At 45.7% G+C, this 18,681-nt stretch overlaps 1 protein-coding gene across 1 annotated transcript in view; it reads left to right on the top strand.

The window, feature by feature from the left end:
* Positions 1–277: 277 nt before the first annotated feature.
* Positions 278–18,681, top strand: part of LOC124011190 (neuronal acetylcholine receptor subunit beta-2-like) — a 33,304-nt gene continuing 14,900 nt past the window's right edge. The window contains exon 1 of the mRNA XM_046324301.1: positions 278–1,193. Within this exon, the coding sequence (XP_046180257.1) occupies positions 1,142–1,193 (52 nt within the window). The 5' untranslated portion in view covers positions 278–1,141. The remainder of the gene's footprint in view (positions 1,194–18,681) is intronic.

The following is an 18,681-nucleotide window of genomic DNA, read 5'->3' as shown; positions in this document are numbered from 1 at the left end:
CAAAGTGGCAGTTGACATTTCGACCAGAGTGAGTCAACTTATCAACCAACACTTTAAATGGCCCTTGGAATATCCACTTGGTTTTTTGTTTGTTGATAACCCTTCATGAATGTATCGGATATTTCTGTGATGGGTTGATGATTCTTCCGCAAAGCCAAAGCCCTGCCCCTTGACGCACTCATTCGCCGGGTCTAATATGTTTAATGCAGATAACGTTGATATCGGGCATCATGGTGCCCACATAGTTATTCGGCATTGGGCTATCAATCTCGCTCTATTTAAATCGTTAGGGGCAACTTTTTGTCTCTGTCATGATCATGCGTTATGGTGATGACTGCTTGGGAGCCTGAAAAGAAAAAGTTGTTATTTTATTTGTCAGATTAAAAGCCGTATTTTGTGTTATTTGGAGTGGCGCCCCATGGAGAAGGGGTTTAATTTAAACCAACATTATTTTTTCCAACGATTAATCCCCCTTCAATTAAAATAAGTAAATGCCGCCTATGTCTGAAAGGCTTTCCCGAACGACCGCCTCGGGGATCTCTACTGTAATTGCTTCATGTTTGTTGTCACAAATGTCAACCGTGTAGATCAAAACTGAGCGATATATGGAGACCGGAACCTATCGCCGCCCGACGGAGAGCGCACCAGGCGGGCAGGTCAAAGTGAGGACGACCCCTTTAATCATTCATCTACAGGACCACCCTATCTCCAGTAACTGGTCATTCATCTCCATAGCCGCCATATTTCAGGGAAAATAACGTTTCAAAACTCAAGTCAAACTAGGGAAACGTTTTCTGCGCCCCCGGTTTGCTGTGCGCTCACAGTTCCTGGTGGGTTCGGACGCATAGCCCCACTCAGACGCCTTGTGACAGAAACAAGCCTCCGCATCTGGGAAGAGTGAACAATCTTCTCCTCGCCTCGTAACGAGATTAGAAGCCTCTCCCTTTATCAAACCAACGGACATCGTCGGATACCAACGACTTATAATGACACTTTAAGTCACCCTCTTACCGCGCGCTGGTGTGTGCTGTCTCTGGTATTATTTTTCATTTTCACACTGAGGGCGAAAAGGGGGGAAACAGACAACTCGTACATCTCCAAGTTTTCGGGTTGTCCGTCGCAGTGGAGGGAGCGAGAGGCGATGGCAGACCCGGTGACAGCAGCGCTCGCTCTCCTGGTTCTCACCTTGGCAAGTGAGTAATCTCTCCAAATCTACTCGGCCCTGTGCGGGACCGGGACCCCCGGGGTACCCTGGGTATACTTAGACTAGACCATAACTATAGCTTACCGTGGCTCTTCATATTGTGATTCGGCCGCGAAACATCCTGCATATCCATGGTCCTTACAGGATGGGGGCAGCCTATTTTTAACGATTCTAATTATTCATCATTTGGTTTGAATATCAAGACATATAAAAAGTCAAAAGACAAAATATTCGAATTCCTGTCTGGATAGCACCTAGGCTATGCGTAACGGGGGTTATGTTAATAGTTGTATCTATGAGAGGTTAGCCTACTGTTGTAAATGATGAGGATGTTCAAATGATTTCCCTGCTTTGATAACATGATATATTTTCAACGGACAGACCAGTGGGGGGACGTATTGCAGGTGTTCGGTGCGTCAGATTGTGTTTAGACACGTGATTTTAACGGCTCCGTTAACTAACGTGCTCGCTTTTTACACAACATACACGCTGGCTGTTATGCACTACGCAGCGATGTGTGACATACACACACAGGCCCAGAGAGAGGTCTGGGAAATTTCACACACAGTATTCATCTTTATTAGGCTTGGAGCTAATAGGCCTAAGGTTGAAATATTTTGGCCGAATTGTAGAAATGATCAAACTGACTCATCATAACACTTCTTTGAAATCTTTTGACAATATAGGTCTTTTATGACAGCCATTTAAATGTTGTGTCTAATTGAACGCACACGATGCCAAATAAACCTGCTTGATTAAAGCTTTTATGATTTCATAATGGCTAATTGTGCTTAATGGTTCACTGCTGATGATGATTAGGACATTAAAGGTGCCTTTCCACCCTTGATTTGGAATATATACGTTTTACTCAAAGCCAAAGAGGAATTAAAATACGTTCCTTTGACTTACCTCTACATTGTAGATATGTCGGTGCGTCACATCTTTAATACTATGCTAATGAAATCACGGTGCTGAATTTCTGCCCCTTTTACCAAGGCTATCCAAGGTGCTGAATACGGGCTCTTTTAAGGACGCTGTCCAAGGTGCTGAATAAGGGCCACTTTTACAGACGCTGTCCAAGGTGCTGAATCAGTTTAGTCATGCTATTCAACTCAGTCTACTCTAAGCTGTTGGTGAACACTGGGGCTGTTGGAAAATACTGTTTCACTCCAAAAGCACAAGTCTCCCAAGATTAGATACTTGGATTCTCAGATAAGCCTAATGAGTGGTCACCCTGTGAATGTTTTCTCAAATTCCCTTATCTTCCTTCTGAGGACATGTAGTGAGCACCTGCAGACTGGATGCTCAGCCTGTTCTCCGAGAGCTGTCTCGGGAGACAACATAGCATGACTGTGTCACTGTCACCTCTTGTCTCACTCTGTCTGGAAACCACTCAATCTGGCAACCGCCTCTGTAGAGTTTAGCTTCGTGCTCTCACTGTCTTGCACTCTCTCTCTCTCTTTTTTGGAGGGGGGTGCCTGTAAAGTTGTAAAGATTAGTCTCTTTTACTCACTATCTTTCTGTCTGGCTGCAACTCTCTCGTTCACATACTCTTTTCTTTTCATCTTGCCTGTCTCTACCTCCATCCTCTCTCTCTCTCTCTCTCTCTCTCTCTCTCTCTCTCTCTCTCTCTCTCTCTCTCTCTCTCTCTCTCTCTCTCTCTCTCTCTCTCTCTCTCTCTCTCTCTCTCTCTCTCTCTCTCTCTCTCTCTCTCTCTCTCTCTCTCGCTCCCTCCCTCCTCCTCTAACCCCTCTCTCCCCCAGTAGCAGCTGCATGCAGTAGTGGTAGCCTATAGTGCGGGTGTGCTAACGCGTGCTAAAGCTAACTCTGATTAGATCTCTTGTTTGTTCACTGGTTCTCAATGCCCAGGAGTGCAGGAGAGGGAATCACACGCTAGCATTCTTTAGCTTAATGCACGCATGCACACCCACCCCAAAGAATAGAATACTTCCCTGGTTAATCAGGTGACCATTTTCAGAGAGCAGAAAAACATACGATAGAGGGAGAGAGAGAAATCGGAGAACGAGAGAGCGACGAAGAGAGAAAAAGAAAGAGAAAGAAAGAGAGAAGTAGAGTGGTCTCTTATGTAGATGCCGTTCTGTGAGAGCCAGCAGCAGGAGTTGCATCAGTTGTTTTTTGAAACCAGGCTCTACTCCCGCTCCTTCCCATGGCCACATTAGTTGATGTGAGAATGACAGACAGGGAAAGGAGAAGAGAAGAAAACCACTCTCCCTCACATGCCTTTTTTCCGCTCGACCTGCACTTGTAACCTGTTACTGTCGCTGGAAACGAGAGTGGAGAGCGGAGCAGAGGGGGACAAAGAAAGAGAGGAGAGGAAGAGCAAGGGAAGAGAGGAGGGGGAGGAGAGAGGAGCAAGGGAAGAGAGGAGGGGGAGGAGAGAGGAGCAAGGGAAGAGAGGAGGTGGAGGAGAGGGGAGAGCAAGGGAAGAGAGGAGGGGGAGGAGAGAGAGGAGAGCAAGGGAAGAGAGGAGGGGAGGAGAGAGGAGAGCAAGGGAAGAGAGGAGGGGGAGGAGAGAGGAGCAAGGGAAGAGAGGAGGGGGAGGAGAGACGAGAGCAAGGGAAGAGAGGAGGGGGAGGAGAGAGGAGCAAGGGAAGAGAGGAGGGGGAGGAGAGAGGAGAGCAAGGGAAGAGAGGAGGGGGGGAGAGAGGAGCAAGGGAAGAGAGGAGGGGGAGGAGAGAGGAGAGCAAGGGAAGAGAGGAGGGGGAGGAGAGAGGAGCAAGGGAAGAGAGGAGATGGGAGGAGGAAAAACAGGGCTGTGCACAGACCATTCAGGGGGCAGGTGCTCAAAATGAAAAAAGGGCACCTCTCGGCACCCCCCATAAATGTTTTACCGATTGTGACTTGTTTTCAATGCTTTTAAAACATATAATATGAATCATATTCTAACTGGTATACGTCTGGATAGTGGCTTGTGTGGATCATGTCGTAGTTTAAAGATAACAGTACTGCCACAGCAGCATACCATTTGATCAACACTTGATAACACTTGATTTTCATCATCATATATATTCAGCCTGGTTGGCTGATAGCCTGCGGTTAGCTAGAGTCTAGACTAGCTGTGTTTCTGCTGCCCTGATACACATGTGAAACCCCCGACAGGAAGGGATGGAGCTGGGTCCATCTCTATGTCACTCTGCATCTCTCTCTGATGCGCGTATCAGACAAGCAGACCCAATATTGATGATGGAAATCAAGTGTTATTCTGCTGTGGCAATACTGTTGATATTTGAACTAGGTAGCCTGCTACACACACTGGACCAGTGAACGCAACTTAAGCCATGCATGTTTGGAAACTGGGCTCGCGCAATCTCTGTACAGGGCATACTGGGAAAAAGGCACAACCGGGCGCATGCAATCTCTGCACAGGGCAGACCAACGGACAGGACTGGGCGGGTTGTGGCAAACTTCACGACGTCACAAAGACTTGTGTCTGTGCACGTGCCTGAGGGCAATGGAAGAGAGGAGGGGAGTTGGGGGAGGAGAACAGGCTGGAGGAGGGCTGATGTGAAGAAGTGCGGCAGGGTGTTCCGTGAGGGTGTAGTTATTCGCAGCGTGGGAGTGTAATGTTGCCTGTCAGCTGGAACACAAGTGCCCCTGAGACTGGGAGCAGAGCACACACACACACACACACACAGACGCACACGCACACGCACGCGCACGCACACGCACACACACACACACACACACACACACACACACACACACACACACACACACACACACACACACACACACACACACACACACACACACACACACACACACACACACACACACACACACACACACACACACACACACACACACACCAGCAACAACCAGAGTTCAAACACGGCCTGCACAGTTACAACAATCATCACAGTCAGCACAATTACCACCATTACACGATTCACAGTCAGAGCAGCCAAAACACAAGGTTAACCGAAACAGGCCACCATAGGCAGCTACAGACATAGTATCTTATACATCATAACCAGAGTCTCACACTGAATATACTGTATATAGCTGAATTCTGGTAGATGTAGGTGCAGGGTAGAGGCAGACACAGTGGAAGGGAAGGCTGAAGTGGTTGACCCTGACAAGGCAATATCACCAACATGGGTCATTAAATCATTTTACACGCTGGATACTTCTTCTGCCCATGAAGAAACAGATTATGCCTTTTCCCACATTAAACCAAAATATCTTACTTTGATCATTTGTCTGAAGTACAACTAAGGTGTGTTTGTATGTTTGTGCTTTGCGGAAGAGACTGTTGTTGTTTTGCCCGGTAGGAAATAAAAGAGTCATAGTAAAAGATTTGAGTTTCAGGCTTTCTGCATGTGAGATGATGCTGTTTTTATTTGAGTACAGATGAATTATTGAAGCAGTTAGAGTGCAGCAAGGTGGAGGAGGAGGAGGAGGAGACAGAAGAGGGGGTGGAGGAAGAGGGGGGGAGGAGGAAGAGGAGGTGGAGGAAGAGGAGGAGGAGGATTGTAAGAATCATTCAAATCAAATCAAATTTTATTTGTCACATACACATGGTTAGCAGATGTTAATGCGAGTGTAGCGAAATGCTTGTGCTTCTAGTTCCGACAATGCAGTGATAACCAACAAGTTATCTAACTAACAATTCCAAAACTACTGTCTTATACACAGTGTAAGGGGATAAGGAATATGTACATAAGGATATATGAATGAGTGATGGTACATAGCAGCATACAGTAGATGGTATCGAGTACAGTATATACATATGAGATGAGTGTGTAGACAAAGTAAACAAAGTGGCATAGTTAAAGTGGCTAGTGATACATGTATTACATAAGGATGCAGTCGATGATGTAGAGTACAGTATATACATATGCATATGAGATGAATAATGTAGGGTAAGTAACATTATATAAGGTAGCATTGTTTAAAGTGGCTAGTGATATATTTACATCATTTCCCATCAATTCCCATTATTAAAATGGCTGGAGTTGGGTCAGTGTCAATGACAGTGTGTTGGCAGCAGCCACTCAATGTTAGTGGTGGCTGTTTAACAGTCTGATGGCCTTGAGATAGAAGCTGTTTTTCAGTCTCTCGGTCCCAGCTTTGATGCACCTGTACTGACCTCGCCTTCTGGATGATAGCGGGGTGAACAGGCAGTGGTTCGGGTGGTTGATGTCCTTGATGATCTTTATGGCCTTCCTGTAACAACGGGTGGTGTAGGTGTCCTGGAGGGCAGGTAGTTTGCCCCCGGTGATGCGTTGTGCAGTCCTCACTACCCTCTGGAGAGCCTTACGGTTAAGGGCGGAGCAGTTGCCGTACCAGGCGGTGATACAGCCCGCCAGGATGCTCTCGATTGTGCATCTGTAGAAGTTTGTGAGTGCTTTTGGTGACAAGCCGAATTTCTTCAGCCTCCTGAGGTTGAATAGGCGCTGCTGCGCCTTCTTCACGACGCTGTCAGTGTGAGTGAACCAATTCAGTTTGTCTGTGATGTGTATGCCGAGGAACTTAAAACTAGCTACCACCTCCACTACTGTTCCATCGATGTGGATAGGGGGGAGTTCCCTCTGCTGTTTCCTGAAGTCCACAATCATCTCCTTAGTTTTGTTGACGTTGAGTGTGAGGTTATTTTCCTGACACCACACTCCGAGGGCCCTCACCTCCTCCCTGTAGGCCGTCTCGTCGTTGTTGGTAATCAAGCCTACCACTGTTGTGTCGTCCGCAAACTTGATGATTGAGTTGGAGGCGTGCGTGGCCACGCAGTCGTGGGTGAACAGGGAGTACAGGAGAGGGCTCAGAACGCACCCTTGTGGGGCCCCCGTATTGAGGATCAGCGGGGAGGAGATGTTGTTGCCTACCCTCACCACCTGGGGGCGGCCCGTCAGGAAGTCCAGTACCCAGTTGCACAGGGCGGGGTCGAGGCCCAGGGTCTCGAGCTTGATGACGAGCTTGGAGGGTACTATGGTGTTGAATGCCGAGCTGTAGTCGATGAACAGCATTCTCACATAGGTATTCCTTTTGTCCAGGTGGGTTAGGGCAGTGTGCAGTGTGGTTGAGATTGCATCGTCTGTGGACCTATTTGGGCGGTAAGCAAATTGGAGTGGGTCTAGGGTGTCAGGTAGGATGGAGGTGATATGGTCCTTGACTAGTCTCTCAAAGCACTTCATGATGATGGAAGTGAGTGCTACGGGGCGGTAGTCGTTTAGCTCAGTTACCTTAGCTTTCTTGGGAACAGGAACAATGGTGGCCCTCTTGAAGCATGTGGGAACAGCAGACTGGTATAGGGATTGATTGAATATGTCCGTAAACACACCGGCCAGCTGGTCTGCGCATGCTCTGAGGGCGCGGCTGGGGATGCCGTCTGGGCCTGCAGCCTTGCGAGGGTTAACACGTTTAAATGTCTTACTTACCTCGGCTGCAGTGAAGGAGAGACCGCATGTTTTCGTTGCAGGCCGTGTCAGGGGCACTGTATTGTCCTCAAAGCGGGCAAAAAAGTTATTTAGTCTGCCTGGGAGCAAGACATCCTGGTCCGTGACTGGGCTGGGTTCCTTCTTGTAGTCCGTGATTGACTGTAGACCCTGCCACATGCCTCTTGTGTCTGAGCCATTGAATTGAGATTCCACTTTGTCTCTGTACTGACGCTTAGCTTGTTTAATAGCCTTGCGGAGGGAATAGCTGCATTGTTTATATTCGGACATGTTACCAGACACCTTGCCCTGATTAAAAGCAGTGGTTCGCGCTTTCAGTTTCATGCGAATGCTGCCATCAATCCACGGTTTTTGGGTTGGGAATGTTTTTATCGTTGCTATGGGAACGACATCTTCGACGCACGTTCTAATGAACTCGCACACCGAATCAGCGTATTCGTCAATATTTCCATCTGACGCAATACGAAACATGTCCCAGTCCACGTGATGGAAGCAGTCTTGGAGTGTAGAGTCAGCTTGTTCTGACCAGCGTTGGACAGACCTCAGCGTGGGAGCCTCTTGTTTTAATTTCTGCCTGTAGGCAGGGATCAGCAAAATGGAGTCGTGGTCAGCTTTTCCGAAAGGGGGGCGGGGCAGGGCCTTATATGCGTCGCGGAAGTTAGAGTAACAATGATCCAAGGTGTTACCACCCCTGGTTGCGCAATCGATATGCTGATAAAATTTAGGGAGTCTTGTTTTCAGATTAGCTTTGTTAAAATCCCCAGCTACAATGAATGCAGCCTTCGGATAAATGGTTTCCAGTTTGCAAAGAGTTAAATAAAGTTTGTTCAGAGCCATCGATGTGTCTGCTGGGGGGGGGGGGGGGATATATATACGGCTGTGATTATAATCGAAAGAGAATTCTCTTGGAAGATAATGCAGTCTACATTTGATTGTGAGGAATTCTAAATCAGGTGAACAGAAGGATTTGAGTTCCTGTATGTTTACTTCATCACACCCTGTCTCGTTAGTCATGAGGCATACACCCCCGCCACTCTTCTTACCAGAGAGATGTATGTTTCTGTCCGCGCGATGCGTGGAAAAACCCGTTGGCTGCACCGCCCTGGATAGCGTCTTCCCAGTAAGCCATGTTTCCGTAAAGCAGAGAACGTTGCAGTCTCTGATGTCCCTCTGGAATGCCACCCTTGCTCGGATTTCATCAACCTTGTTGTCGAGAGACTGGACATTGGCAAGAAGAATGCTGGGAAGTGGTGCGCGATGTGCCCGTCTCCGGAGTCTGACCAGAACACCGCTGCGTTTCCCTCTTTTTCGGAGTCGTTTCCTTGGGTCGCTGCATGCGATCCATTCCGTTGTCCTGTTTGTAAGGCAGAACACAGGATCCGCGTCGCGGAAAACATATTCTTGGTCGTACTGATGGTGAGTTGACGCTGATCTTATATTCAGTAGTTCTTCTCGACTGTATGTAATGAAACCTAAGATGACCTGGGGTACTAATGTAAGAAATAACACGTAAAAAAACAAAAAACTGCATAGTTTCCTAGGAACACGAAGCGAGGCGGCCATCTCAGTCGGCGCCGGAAGTCATTGAAGTCATTGGGGTTAGAGAGCTGTGTGTCCTGTTTAGATGTAGACATCTGTGTGTCCTGTTTAGATGTAGACAGCTGTGTGTCCTGTTTAGATGTAGACAGCTGTGTGTCCTGTTTAGATGTAGAGAGCTGTGTGTCCTGTTTAGATGTAGAGATCTGTGTGTCCTGTTTAGATGTAGAGAGCTGTGTGTCCTGTTTAGGTGTAGAGAGCTGTGTGTCCTGTTTAGGTTTAAAGTAAAGACCTGTGTGTCCTGTTTAGATGTAGACAGCTGTGTGTCCTGTTTAGATGTAGAGAGCTGTGTGTCCTGTTTAGGTGTAGAGACCTGTGTGTCCTGTTTAGGTTTAAAGTAAAGACCTGTGTGTCCTGTTTAGGTTTAAAGTAAAGACCTGTGTGTCCTGTTTAGGTTTAAAGTAAAGACCTGTGTGTCCTGTTTAGGTTTAAAGTAAAGACCTGTGTGTCCTGTTTAGGTTTAATGTAAAGACCTGTGTGTCCTGTTTAGGTTTAAAGTAAAGACCTGTGTGTCATGTTTAGATGTAGAGAGCTGTGTGTCCTGTTTAGGTTTAATGTAAAGACCTGTGTGTCCTGTTTAGGTTTAATGTAAAGACCTGTGTGTCCTGTTTAGGTTTAATGTAAAGACCTGTGTGTCCTGTTTAGGTTTAAAGTAAAGACCTGTGTGTCCTGTTTAGGTTTAAAGTAAAGACCTGTGTGTCCTGTTTAGGTTTAAAGTAAAGACCTGTGTGTCCTGTTTAGGTTTAAAGTAAAGACCTGTGTGTCCTGTTTAGGTTTAATGTAAAGACCTGTGTGTCCTGTTTAGGTTTTAAAGAATGTCATGTTTAGAGAGCTGTGTGTCCTGTTTAGGTTTAATGTAAAGACCTGTGTGTCCTGTTTAGGTTTAATGTAAAGACCTGTGTGTCCTGTTTAGGTTTAATGTAAAGACCTGTGTGTCCTGTTTAGGTTTAATGTAAAGACCTGTGTGTCCTGTTTAGGTTTAATGTAAAGACCTGTGTGTCCTGTTTAGGTTTAAAGTAAAGACCTGTGTGTCTTGTTTAGGTTTAAAGTAAAGACCTGTGTGTCCTGTTTAGATGTAGAGAGCTGTGTGTCCTGTTTAGGTTTAAAGTAAAGACCTGTGTGTCATGTTTAGATGTAGAGAGCTGTGTGTCCTGTTTAGGTTTAAAGTAAATACCTGTGTGTCCTATTTAGGTTTAAAGTAAAGACCTGTGTGTCCTGTTTAGGTTTAAAGTAAAGACCTGTGTGTCCTGTTTAGGTTTAAAGTAAAGACCTGTGTGCCCTGTTTAGGTTTAAAGTAAAGACCTGTGTGTCCTGTTTAGATGTAGAGAGCCGTGTGTCATGTTTAGGTTTAAAGTAAAGACCTGTGTGTCCTGTTTAGGTTTAAAGTAAAGACCTGTGTGTCCTGTTTAGGTTTAAAGTAAAGACCTGTGTGTCCTGTTTAGGTTTAAAGTAAAGACCTGTGTGTCCTGTTTAGGTGTAGAGAGCTGTGTGTCCTGTTTAGGTTTAAAGTAAATACCTGTGTGTCCTGTTTAGGTTTAAAGTAAAGACCTGTGTGTCCTGTTTAGGTTTAAAGTAAAGACCTGTGTGTCCTGTTTAGGTTTAAAGTAAAGACCTGTGTGTCCTGTTTAGGTTTAAAGTAAAGACCTGTGTGTCCTGTTTAGGTTTAAAGTAAAGACCTGTGTGTCCTGTTTAGGTTTAAAGTAAAGACCTGTGTGTCCTGTTTAGGTTTAAAGTAAAGACCTGTGTGTCCTGTTTAGGTTTAAAGTAAAGACCTGTGTGTCCTGTTTAGGTTTAAAGTAAAGACCTGTGTGTCCTGTTTAGGTTTAATGTAAAGACCTGTGTGTCCTGTTTAGGTTTAAAGTAAAGACCTGTGTGTCATGTTTAGATGTAGAGAGCTGTGTGTCCTGTTTAGGTTTAATGTAAAGACCTGTGTGTCCTGTTTAGGTTTAATGTAAAGACCTGTGTGTCCTGTTTAGGTTTAATGTAAAGACCTGTGTGTCCTGTTTAGGTTTAATGTAAAGACCTGTGTGTCCTGTTTAGGTTTAATGTAAAGACCTGTGTGTCCTGTTTAGGTTTAATGTAAAGACCTGTGTGTCCTGTTTAGGTTTAAAGTAAAGACCTGTGTGTCTTGTTTAGGTTTAAAGTAAAGACCTGTGTGTCCTGTTTAGATGTAGAGAGCTGTGTGTCCTGTTTAGGTTTAAAGTAAAGACCTGTGTGTCATGTTTAGATGTAGAGAGCTGTGTGTCCTGTTTAGGTTTAAAGTAAATACCTGTGTGTCCTATTTAGGTTTAAAGTAAAGACCTGTGTGTCCTGTTTAGGTTTAAAGTAAAGACCTGTGTGTCCTGTTTAGGTTTAAAGTAAAGACCTGTGTGCCCTGTTTAGGTTTAAAGTAAAGACCTGTGTGTCCTGTTTAGATGTAGAGAGCTGTGTGTCCTGTTTAGGTTTAAAATAAAGACCTGTGTGTCCTGTTTAGGTTTAAAGTAAAGACCTGTGTGTCCTGTTTAGATGTAGAGAGCTGTGTGTCCTGTTTAGGTTTAAAATAAAGACCTGTGTGTCCTGTTTAGGTTTAAAGTAAAGACCTGTGTGTCCTGTTTAGGTGTAGAGAGCTGTGTGTCATGTTTAGGTTTAAAGTAAAGACCTGTGTGTCCTGTTTAGGTTTAAAGTAAAGACCTGTGTGTCCTGTTTAGGTTTAAAGTAAAGACCTGTGTGTCCTGTTTAGGTTTAAAGTAAAGACCTGTGTGTCCTGTTTAGGTGTAGAGAGCTGTGTGTCCTGTTTAGGTTTAAAGTAAATACCTGTGTGTCCTGTTTAGGTTTAAAGTAAAGACCTGTGTGTCCTGTTTAGGTTTAAAGTAAAGACCTGTGTGTCCTGTTTAGGTTTAAAGTAAAGACCTGTGTGTCCTGTTTAGGTTTAAAGTAAAGACCTGTGTGTCCTGTTTAGGTTTAAAGTAAAGACCTGTGTGTCCTGTTTAGGTTTAAAGTAAAGACCTGTGTGTCCTGTTTAGGTTTAAAGTAAAGACCTGTGTGTCCTGTTTAGGTTTAAAGTAAAGACCTGTGTGTCCTGTTTAGGTTTAAAGTAAAGACCTGTGTGTCCTGTTTAGGTTTTAAAGACCTGTGTGTCCTGTTTAGAAAGAGCTGTGTGTCCTGTTTAGGTTTAAAATAAAGACCTGTGTGTCCTGTTTAGGTTTAAAGTAAAGACCTGTGTGTCCTGTTTAGGTTTAAAGTAAAGACCTGTGTGTCCTGTTTAGGTTTAAAGTAAAGACCTGTGTGTCCTGTTTAGGTTTAAAGTAAAGACCTGTGTGTCCTGTTTAGATGTAGAGAGCTGTGTGTCCTGTTTAGGTTTAAAATAAAGACCTGTGTGTCCTGTTTAGGTTTAAAGTAAAGACCTGTGTGTCCTGTTTAGGTGTAGAGAGCTGTGTGTCCTGTTTAGGTTTAAAGTAAAGACCTGTGTGTCCTGTTTAGGTTTAAAGTAAATACCTGTGTGTCCTGTTTAGGTTTAAAGTAAAGACCTGTGTGCCCTGTTTAGGTTTAAAGTAAAGACCTGTGTGTCATGTTTAGGTTTAAAGTAAAGACCTGTGTGTCCTGTTTAGGTTTAAAGTAAAGACCTGTGTGTCCTGTTTAGGTTTAAAGTAAAGACCTGTGTGTCCTGTTTAGGTTTAAAGTAAAGACCTGTGTGTCCTGTTTAGGTTTAAAGTAAAGACCTGTGTGTCCTGTTTAGGTTTAAAGTAAAGACCTGTGTGTCCTGTTTAGGTTTAAAATAAAGACCTGTGTGTCCTGTTTAGGTTTAAAGTAAAGACCTGTGTGTCCTGTTTAGGTTTAAAGTAAAGACCTGTGTGTCCTGTTTAGGTTTAAAGTAAAGACCTGTGTGTCCTGTTTAGGTTTAAAGTAAAGACCTGTGTGTCCTGTTTAGGTTTAAAGTAAAGACCTGTGTGTCCTGTTTAGGTTTAAAGTAAAGACCTGTGTGTCCTGTTTAGGTTTAAAGTAAAGACCTGTGTGTCCTGTTTAGGTTTAAAATAAAGACCTGTGTGTCCTGTTTAGGTTTAAAGTAAAGACCTGTGTGTCCTGTTTAGGTTTAAAGTAAAGACCTGTGTGTCCTGTTTAGGTTTAAAGTAAAGACCTGTGTGTCCTGTTTAGGTTTAAAGTAAAGACCTGTGTGCCCTGTTTAGGTTTAAAGTCAAGACCTGTGTGTCATGTTTAGGTTTAAAGTAAAGACCTGTGTGTCCTGTTTAGGTTTAAAGTAAAGACCTGTGTGTCCTGTTTAGGTTTAAAGTAAAGACCTGTGTGTCCTGTTTAGGTTTAAAGTAAAGACCTGTGTGTCCTGTTTAGGTTTAAAGTAAAGACCTGTGTGTCCTGTTTTGGTTTAAAATAAAGACCTGTGTGTCCTGTTTAGGTTTAAAGTAAAGACCTGTGTGTCCTGTTTAGGTTTAAAGTAAAGACCTGTGTGTCCTGTTTAGGTTTAAAGTAAAGACCTGTGTGTCCTGTTTAGGTTTAAAGTAAAGACCTGTGTGTGTGTGTAAGAGTCTGAAGTATTTTATGTGTCTGGGCTGCATCTCAACCTATAGAGCCCCATAGGTATTACCCTTTTGGTTTCCTTCCCACAAGGGGTTCTACATGGAACCCCCCAAAAAAAGTTCTAACTGGAACAAAAAAGGGTTCTCCTAATGGGGACAGCCAAAAGAGTGTAGGACATAGGGTGCCAGTTTGCTGGTCTCAGTGAGGAGGTGTTCATCAGTAGGTCATCTGAGGTCCCTGACAACCTACTTCACTGCCTGGAGGTCTGCAGTATGGATGTTACTGCCCACCGCTCAATTCGCTGAACGGAGAAAAGGTTAACAGGTTTTCATCCTGATTCACTGAATCTTACGAATCAAATGGTGTTCCTGGAAAGAGACTGTAAACGAAGGCAACATAATCCAATCAAATGACTATCCTAATCTGCTCATTGTTTCCATGTCTCTGTTTCTCCAAATCTCAACTCTATGTTGTACTGAGCTCTATTCCCCTCAACGCTCTCTCTCTCTCTCTCTCTCTCTCTCTCTCTCTCTCTCTCTCTCTCTCTCTCTCTCTCTCTCTCTCTCTCTCTCTCTCTCTCTCTCTCTCTCTCTCTCTCTCTCTCTCTCTCTCTCTCTCTCTCTCTCTGTCTCTGTCTCTGTCTCTCTCTCTCTCTCTCTCTCTCTCTCTCTCTCTCTCTCTCTGTCTCTGTCTGTTTTGTCTAATCCTGGCTGATTGTTCATCAACAGTACCACACCTCTCTCTCAGGATACCTCCTGTGTGTATCAGCATTATGTCACCACCTCTCAGATGCCTCCTGTGTGTATCAGCATCATGTCACCACCTCTCAGATGCCTCCTGTGTGTATCAGCATCATGTCACCACCTCTCAGATGCCTCCTGTGTGTATCAGCATCATGTCACCACCTCTCAGATGCCTCCTGTGTGTATCAGCATCATGTCACCACCTCTCAGATGCCTCCTGTGTGTATCAGCATCATGTCACCACCTCTCAGATGCCTCCTGTGTGTATCAGCATCATGTCACCACCTCTCAGATGCCTCCTGTGTGTATCAGCATCATGTCACCACCTCTCAGATGCCTCCTGTGTGTATCAGCATCATGTCACCACCTCTCAGATGCCTCCTGTGTGTATCAGCATCATGTCACCACCTCTCAGATGCCTCCTGTGTGTATCAGCATCATGTCACCACCTCTCAGATGCCTCCTGTGTGTATCAGCATCATGTCACCACCTCTCAGATGCCTCCTGTGTGTATCAGCATCATGTCACCACCTCTCTTCCGCCCCGACACTTGTCTTTTTTTAAACCTCACTATTGCTCACTAGTACTGTGTTGTGATTGTTTCAACTAGCTACCTTAAGAATGCACTAACTGCAAGTCACTCTGGATAAGAGCGTCTGCTACTGTAAATCACAAACATGTAAACGGTGCCATCATTTGAAGTGCATTACAGGGGTGAGAATATCCTAATGGAGGGGAACGGGTGAGTGGAACACAGTGAGCTGACGTGAACCAACTGGAGAAAACCATAACCTCAACTCCCCATCATACTGCAGCCACTGGACTGTGGGGGTTTAGACGGTGTGTGTGTGTGTGTGTGTGTGTGTGTGTGTGTAGGTGGGTGTGTGTGTAGGTGGGTGTATCGGACCGTCAGTAAAGACACAGTCACGTCACAACTGTTTGTCAGATCAGAGACTATATAATGTACACACACATCTCTGGGGGATGTTGCAAATTGCATACTCATTGCAGCGGCAACAGGCGGTGAGAACATCCCACGACCCTGCAGTCCAAATTAGAAGGATCTTCGCTCTGTGCAAGATTGAAATCTCACTTCACTCAGCACTGCGTGTGTATATGTGTGCGTGTCTGATGTGTGTTTGTGTGTTTTTGTGTACGAGGGTGCGTTTGTGTGTGTGTCCACTAATCAAGCATCCAATTATGCTAATCAAGAGGCAGTTAGTTCAGAAGCCCATGAAACCCTGTGAGTCAGCTGTGGACTGCATCGTCTAATGTTGTGGCTCACTGGCTCACTGCTAAATGACAGTCCTCTGTGGAAGGTTTATACATATTCTGTTAGGCTGTGTTATGTAAAGATATGCACAGTGAGGATGATACCAGGGCATTATAAATATGGACTTGGTGATATGAACAAAAATATAAACGCAACATGCAACTATTTCAGCAATTTTACTATTTCAACGAGTTACAGTTCATATAAGGAAATCAGGTCATTGAAATACATTCATTAGGCCCTAATCTATGGATTTCACATGACTGGGCAGGGGTTCAGCCATGGACGGGCCTGGGAGGGCATAGGCCCACCCACTGGGGAGCCAGGCCCAGCCAATCAAAATTTGTTTTTTCCTCACAAAAGGGCTTTATTTTGTATTTTTTTCACCTAATTTCGTGGTAGTAGTTCCGGTCTTGTCTCATCGCTGCAATTCCCGTACGAACTCAGGAGAGGTGAAGGTGAAGAGCCATGCGTCCTCCGAAACACAACCCAACCAAGCCACACTACTTCTTGACACAATGCCCATCCAACCCAGAAGCCAGCCGCACCAATGTGTCGGAGGACGCATGGCTCCAATGTGTCCTCCGCATGAAGATACTGTAGTTCCAGGGCCGACAGAGATGGCCGCCTCGCTTCGCGTTCCTAGGAAACTATGCAGTTTTTTGTTTTTTTACGTGTTATTTCTTACATTAGTACCCCAGGTCATCTTAGGTTTCATTACATACAGTCGAGAAGAACTACTGAATATAAGATCAGCGTCAACTCACCATCAGTACGACCAAGAATATGTTTTCCGCGACGCGGATCCTGTGTTCTGCCTTACAAACAGGACAACGGAATGGATCGCATGCAGCGACCCAAGGAAACGACTCCGAAAAAGAGGGAAACGCGGCGGTGTTCTGGTCAGACTCCGAAAAAGGGCACATCGCGCACCACTTCCCAGTATTCTTCTTGCCAATGTCCAGTCTCTCGACAACAAGGTTGATGAAATCCGAGCAAGGGTGGCATTCCAGAGGGACATCAGAGACTGCAACGTTCTTTGCTTTACGGAGACATGGCTCACTGGGAAAACGCTATCCAGGGCGGTGCAGCCAACGGGTTTCTCCACGCATCGCGCCGACAGAAACAAACATCTCTCTGGTAAGAAGAGTGGCGGGGCGTATGCCTCATGACTAACGGGACATGGTGTGATGAAGGAAACATACAGGAACTCAAATCCTTCTTTTCACCTGATTTAGAATTCCTCACAATCAAATGTAGACCGCATTATCTTCCAAGAGAATTCTCTTCGATTATAATCACAGCCGTATATATCCCCCCCAAGCAGACACATCGATGGCTCTGAACGAACTTTATTTAACTCTTTGCAAACTGGAAAACATTTATCCGGAGGCTGCATTCATTGTAGCTGGGGATTTTAACAAAGCCAATCTGAAAACAAGACTCCCTAAATTTTATCAGCATATCGATTGCGCAACCAGGGGTGGTAAAACCTTGGATCATTGTTACTCTAACTTCCGCGACGCATATAAGGCCCTGCCCCGCCCCCCTTTCGGAAAAGCTGACCACGACTCCATATTGCTGATCCCTGCCTACAGGCAGAAATTAAAACAAGAGGCTCCCACGCTGAGGTCTGTCCAACGCTGGTCCGACCAAGCTGACTCTACACTCCAAGACTGCTTCCATCACGTGGACTGGGACATGTTTCGTATTGCGTCAGATGGGAATATTGACGAATACGCTGATTCGGTGTGCGAGTTCATTAGAACGTGCGTCGAAGATGTCGTTCCCATAGCAACGATAAAAACATTCCCTAACCAGAAACCGTGGATTGATGGCAGCATTCGCGTGAAACTGAAAGCGCGAACCACTGCTTTTAATCAGGGCAAGGTGTCTGGCAACATGACTGAATACAAACAGTGCAGCTATTCCCTCCGTAAGGCTATTAAACAAGCTAAGCGTCAGTACAGAGACAAAGTGGAATCTCAATTCAATGGCTCAGACATAAGAGGCATGTGGCAGGGTCTACAGACAATCACGGACTACAAGATGAAATCCAGCCCAGTCACGGACCAGGATGTCTTGCTCCCAGGCAGACTAAATAACTTTTTTGCCCGCTTTGAGGACAATACAGTGCCACTGACACGGCCTGCAACGGAAATATGCGGTCTCTCCTTCACTGCAGCCGAGGTGAGTAAGACATTTAAACGTGTTAACCCTCGCAAGGCTGCAGGCCCAGACGGCATCCCCAGCCGCGCCCTCAGAGCATGCGCAGACCAGCTGGCTGGTGTGTTTACGGACATATTCAATCAATCCCTATACCAGTCTGCTGTTCCCACATGCTTCAAGAGGGCCACCATTGTTCCTGTTCCCAAGAAAGCTAAGGTAACTGAGCTAAACGACTACCGCCCCGTAGCACTCACTTCCGTCATCATGAAGTGCTTTGAGAGACTAGTCAAGGACCATATCACCTCCACCCTACCTGACACCCTAGACCCACTCCAATTTGCTTACCGCCCAAATAGGTCCACAGACGATGCAATCTCAACCACACTGCACACTGCCCTAACCCACCTGGACAAGAGGAATACCTATGTGAGAATGCTGTTCATCGACTACAGCTCGGCATTCAACACCATAGTACCCTCCAAGCTCGTCATCAAGCTCGTGACCCTGGGTCTCGACCCCGCCCTGTGCAACTGGGTACTGGACTTCCTGACGGGCCGCCCCCAGGTGGTGAGGGTAGGCAACAACATCTCCTCCCCGCTGATCCTCAACAAGGGGGCCCCACAAGGGTGCGTTCTGAGCCCTCTCCTGTACTCCCTGTTCACCCACGACTGCGTGGCCACGCACGCCTCCAACTCAATCATCAAGTTTGCGGACGACACAACTGTGGTAGGCTTGATTACCAACAACGACGAGACGGCCTACAGGGAGGAG

Source organism: Oncorhynchus gorbuscha, linkage group LG23 (assembly GCF_021184085.1).
Source record: "Oncorhynchus gorbuscha isolate QuinsamMale2020 ecotype Even-year linkage group LG23, OgorEven_v1.0, whole genome shotgun sequence".
NCBI classification, from domain to species: Eukaryota; Metazoa; Chordata; class Actinopteri; order Salmoniformes; family Salmonidae; genus Oncorhynchus; species Oncorhynchus gorbuscha.
Note: the sequence above shows the minus strand (reverse complement) of the source record. Positions and strands in the feature narration are given on the sequence as shown.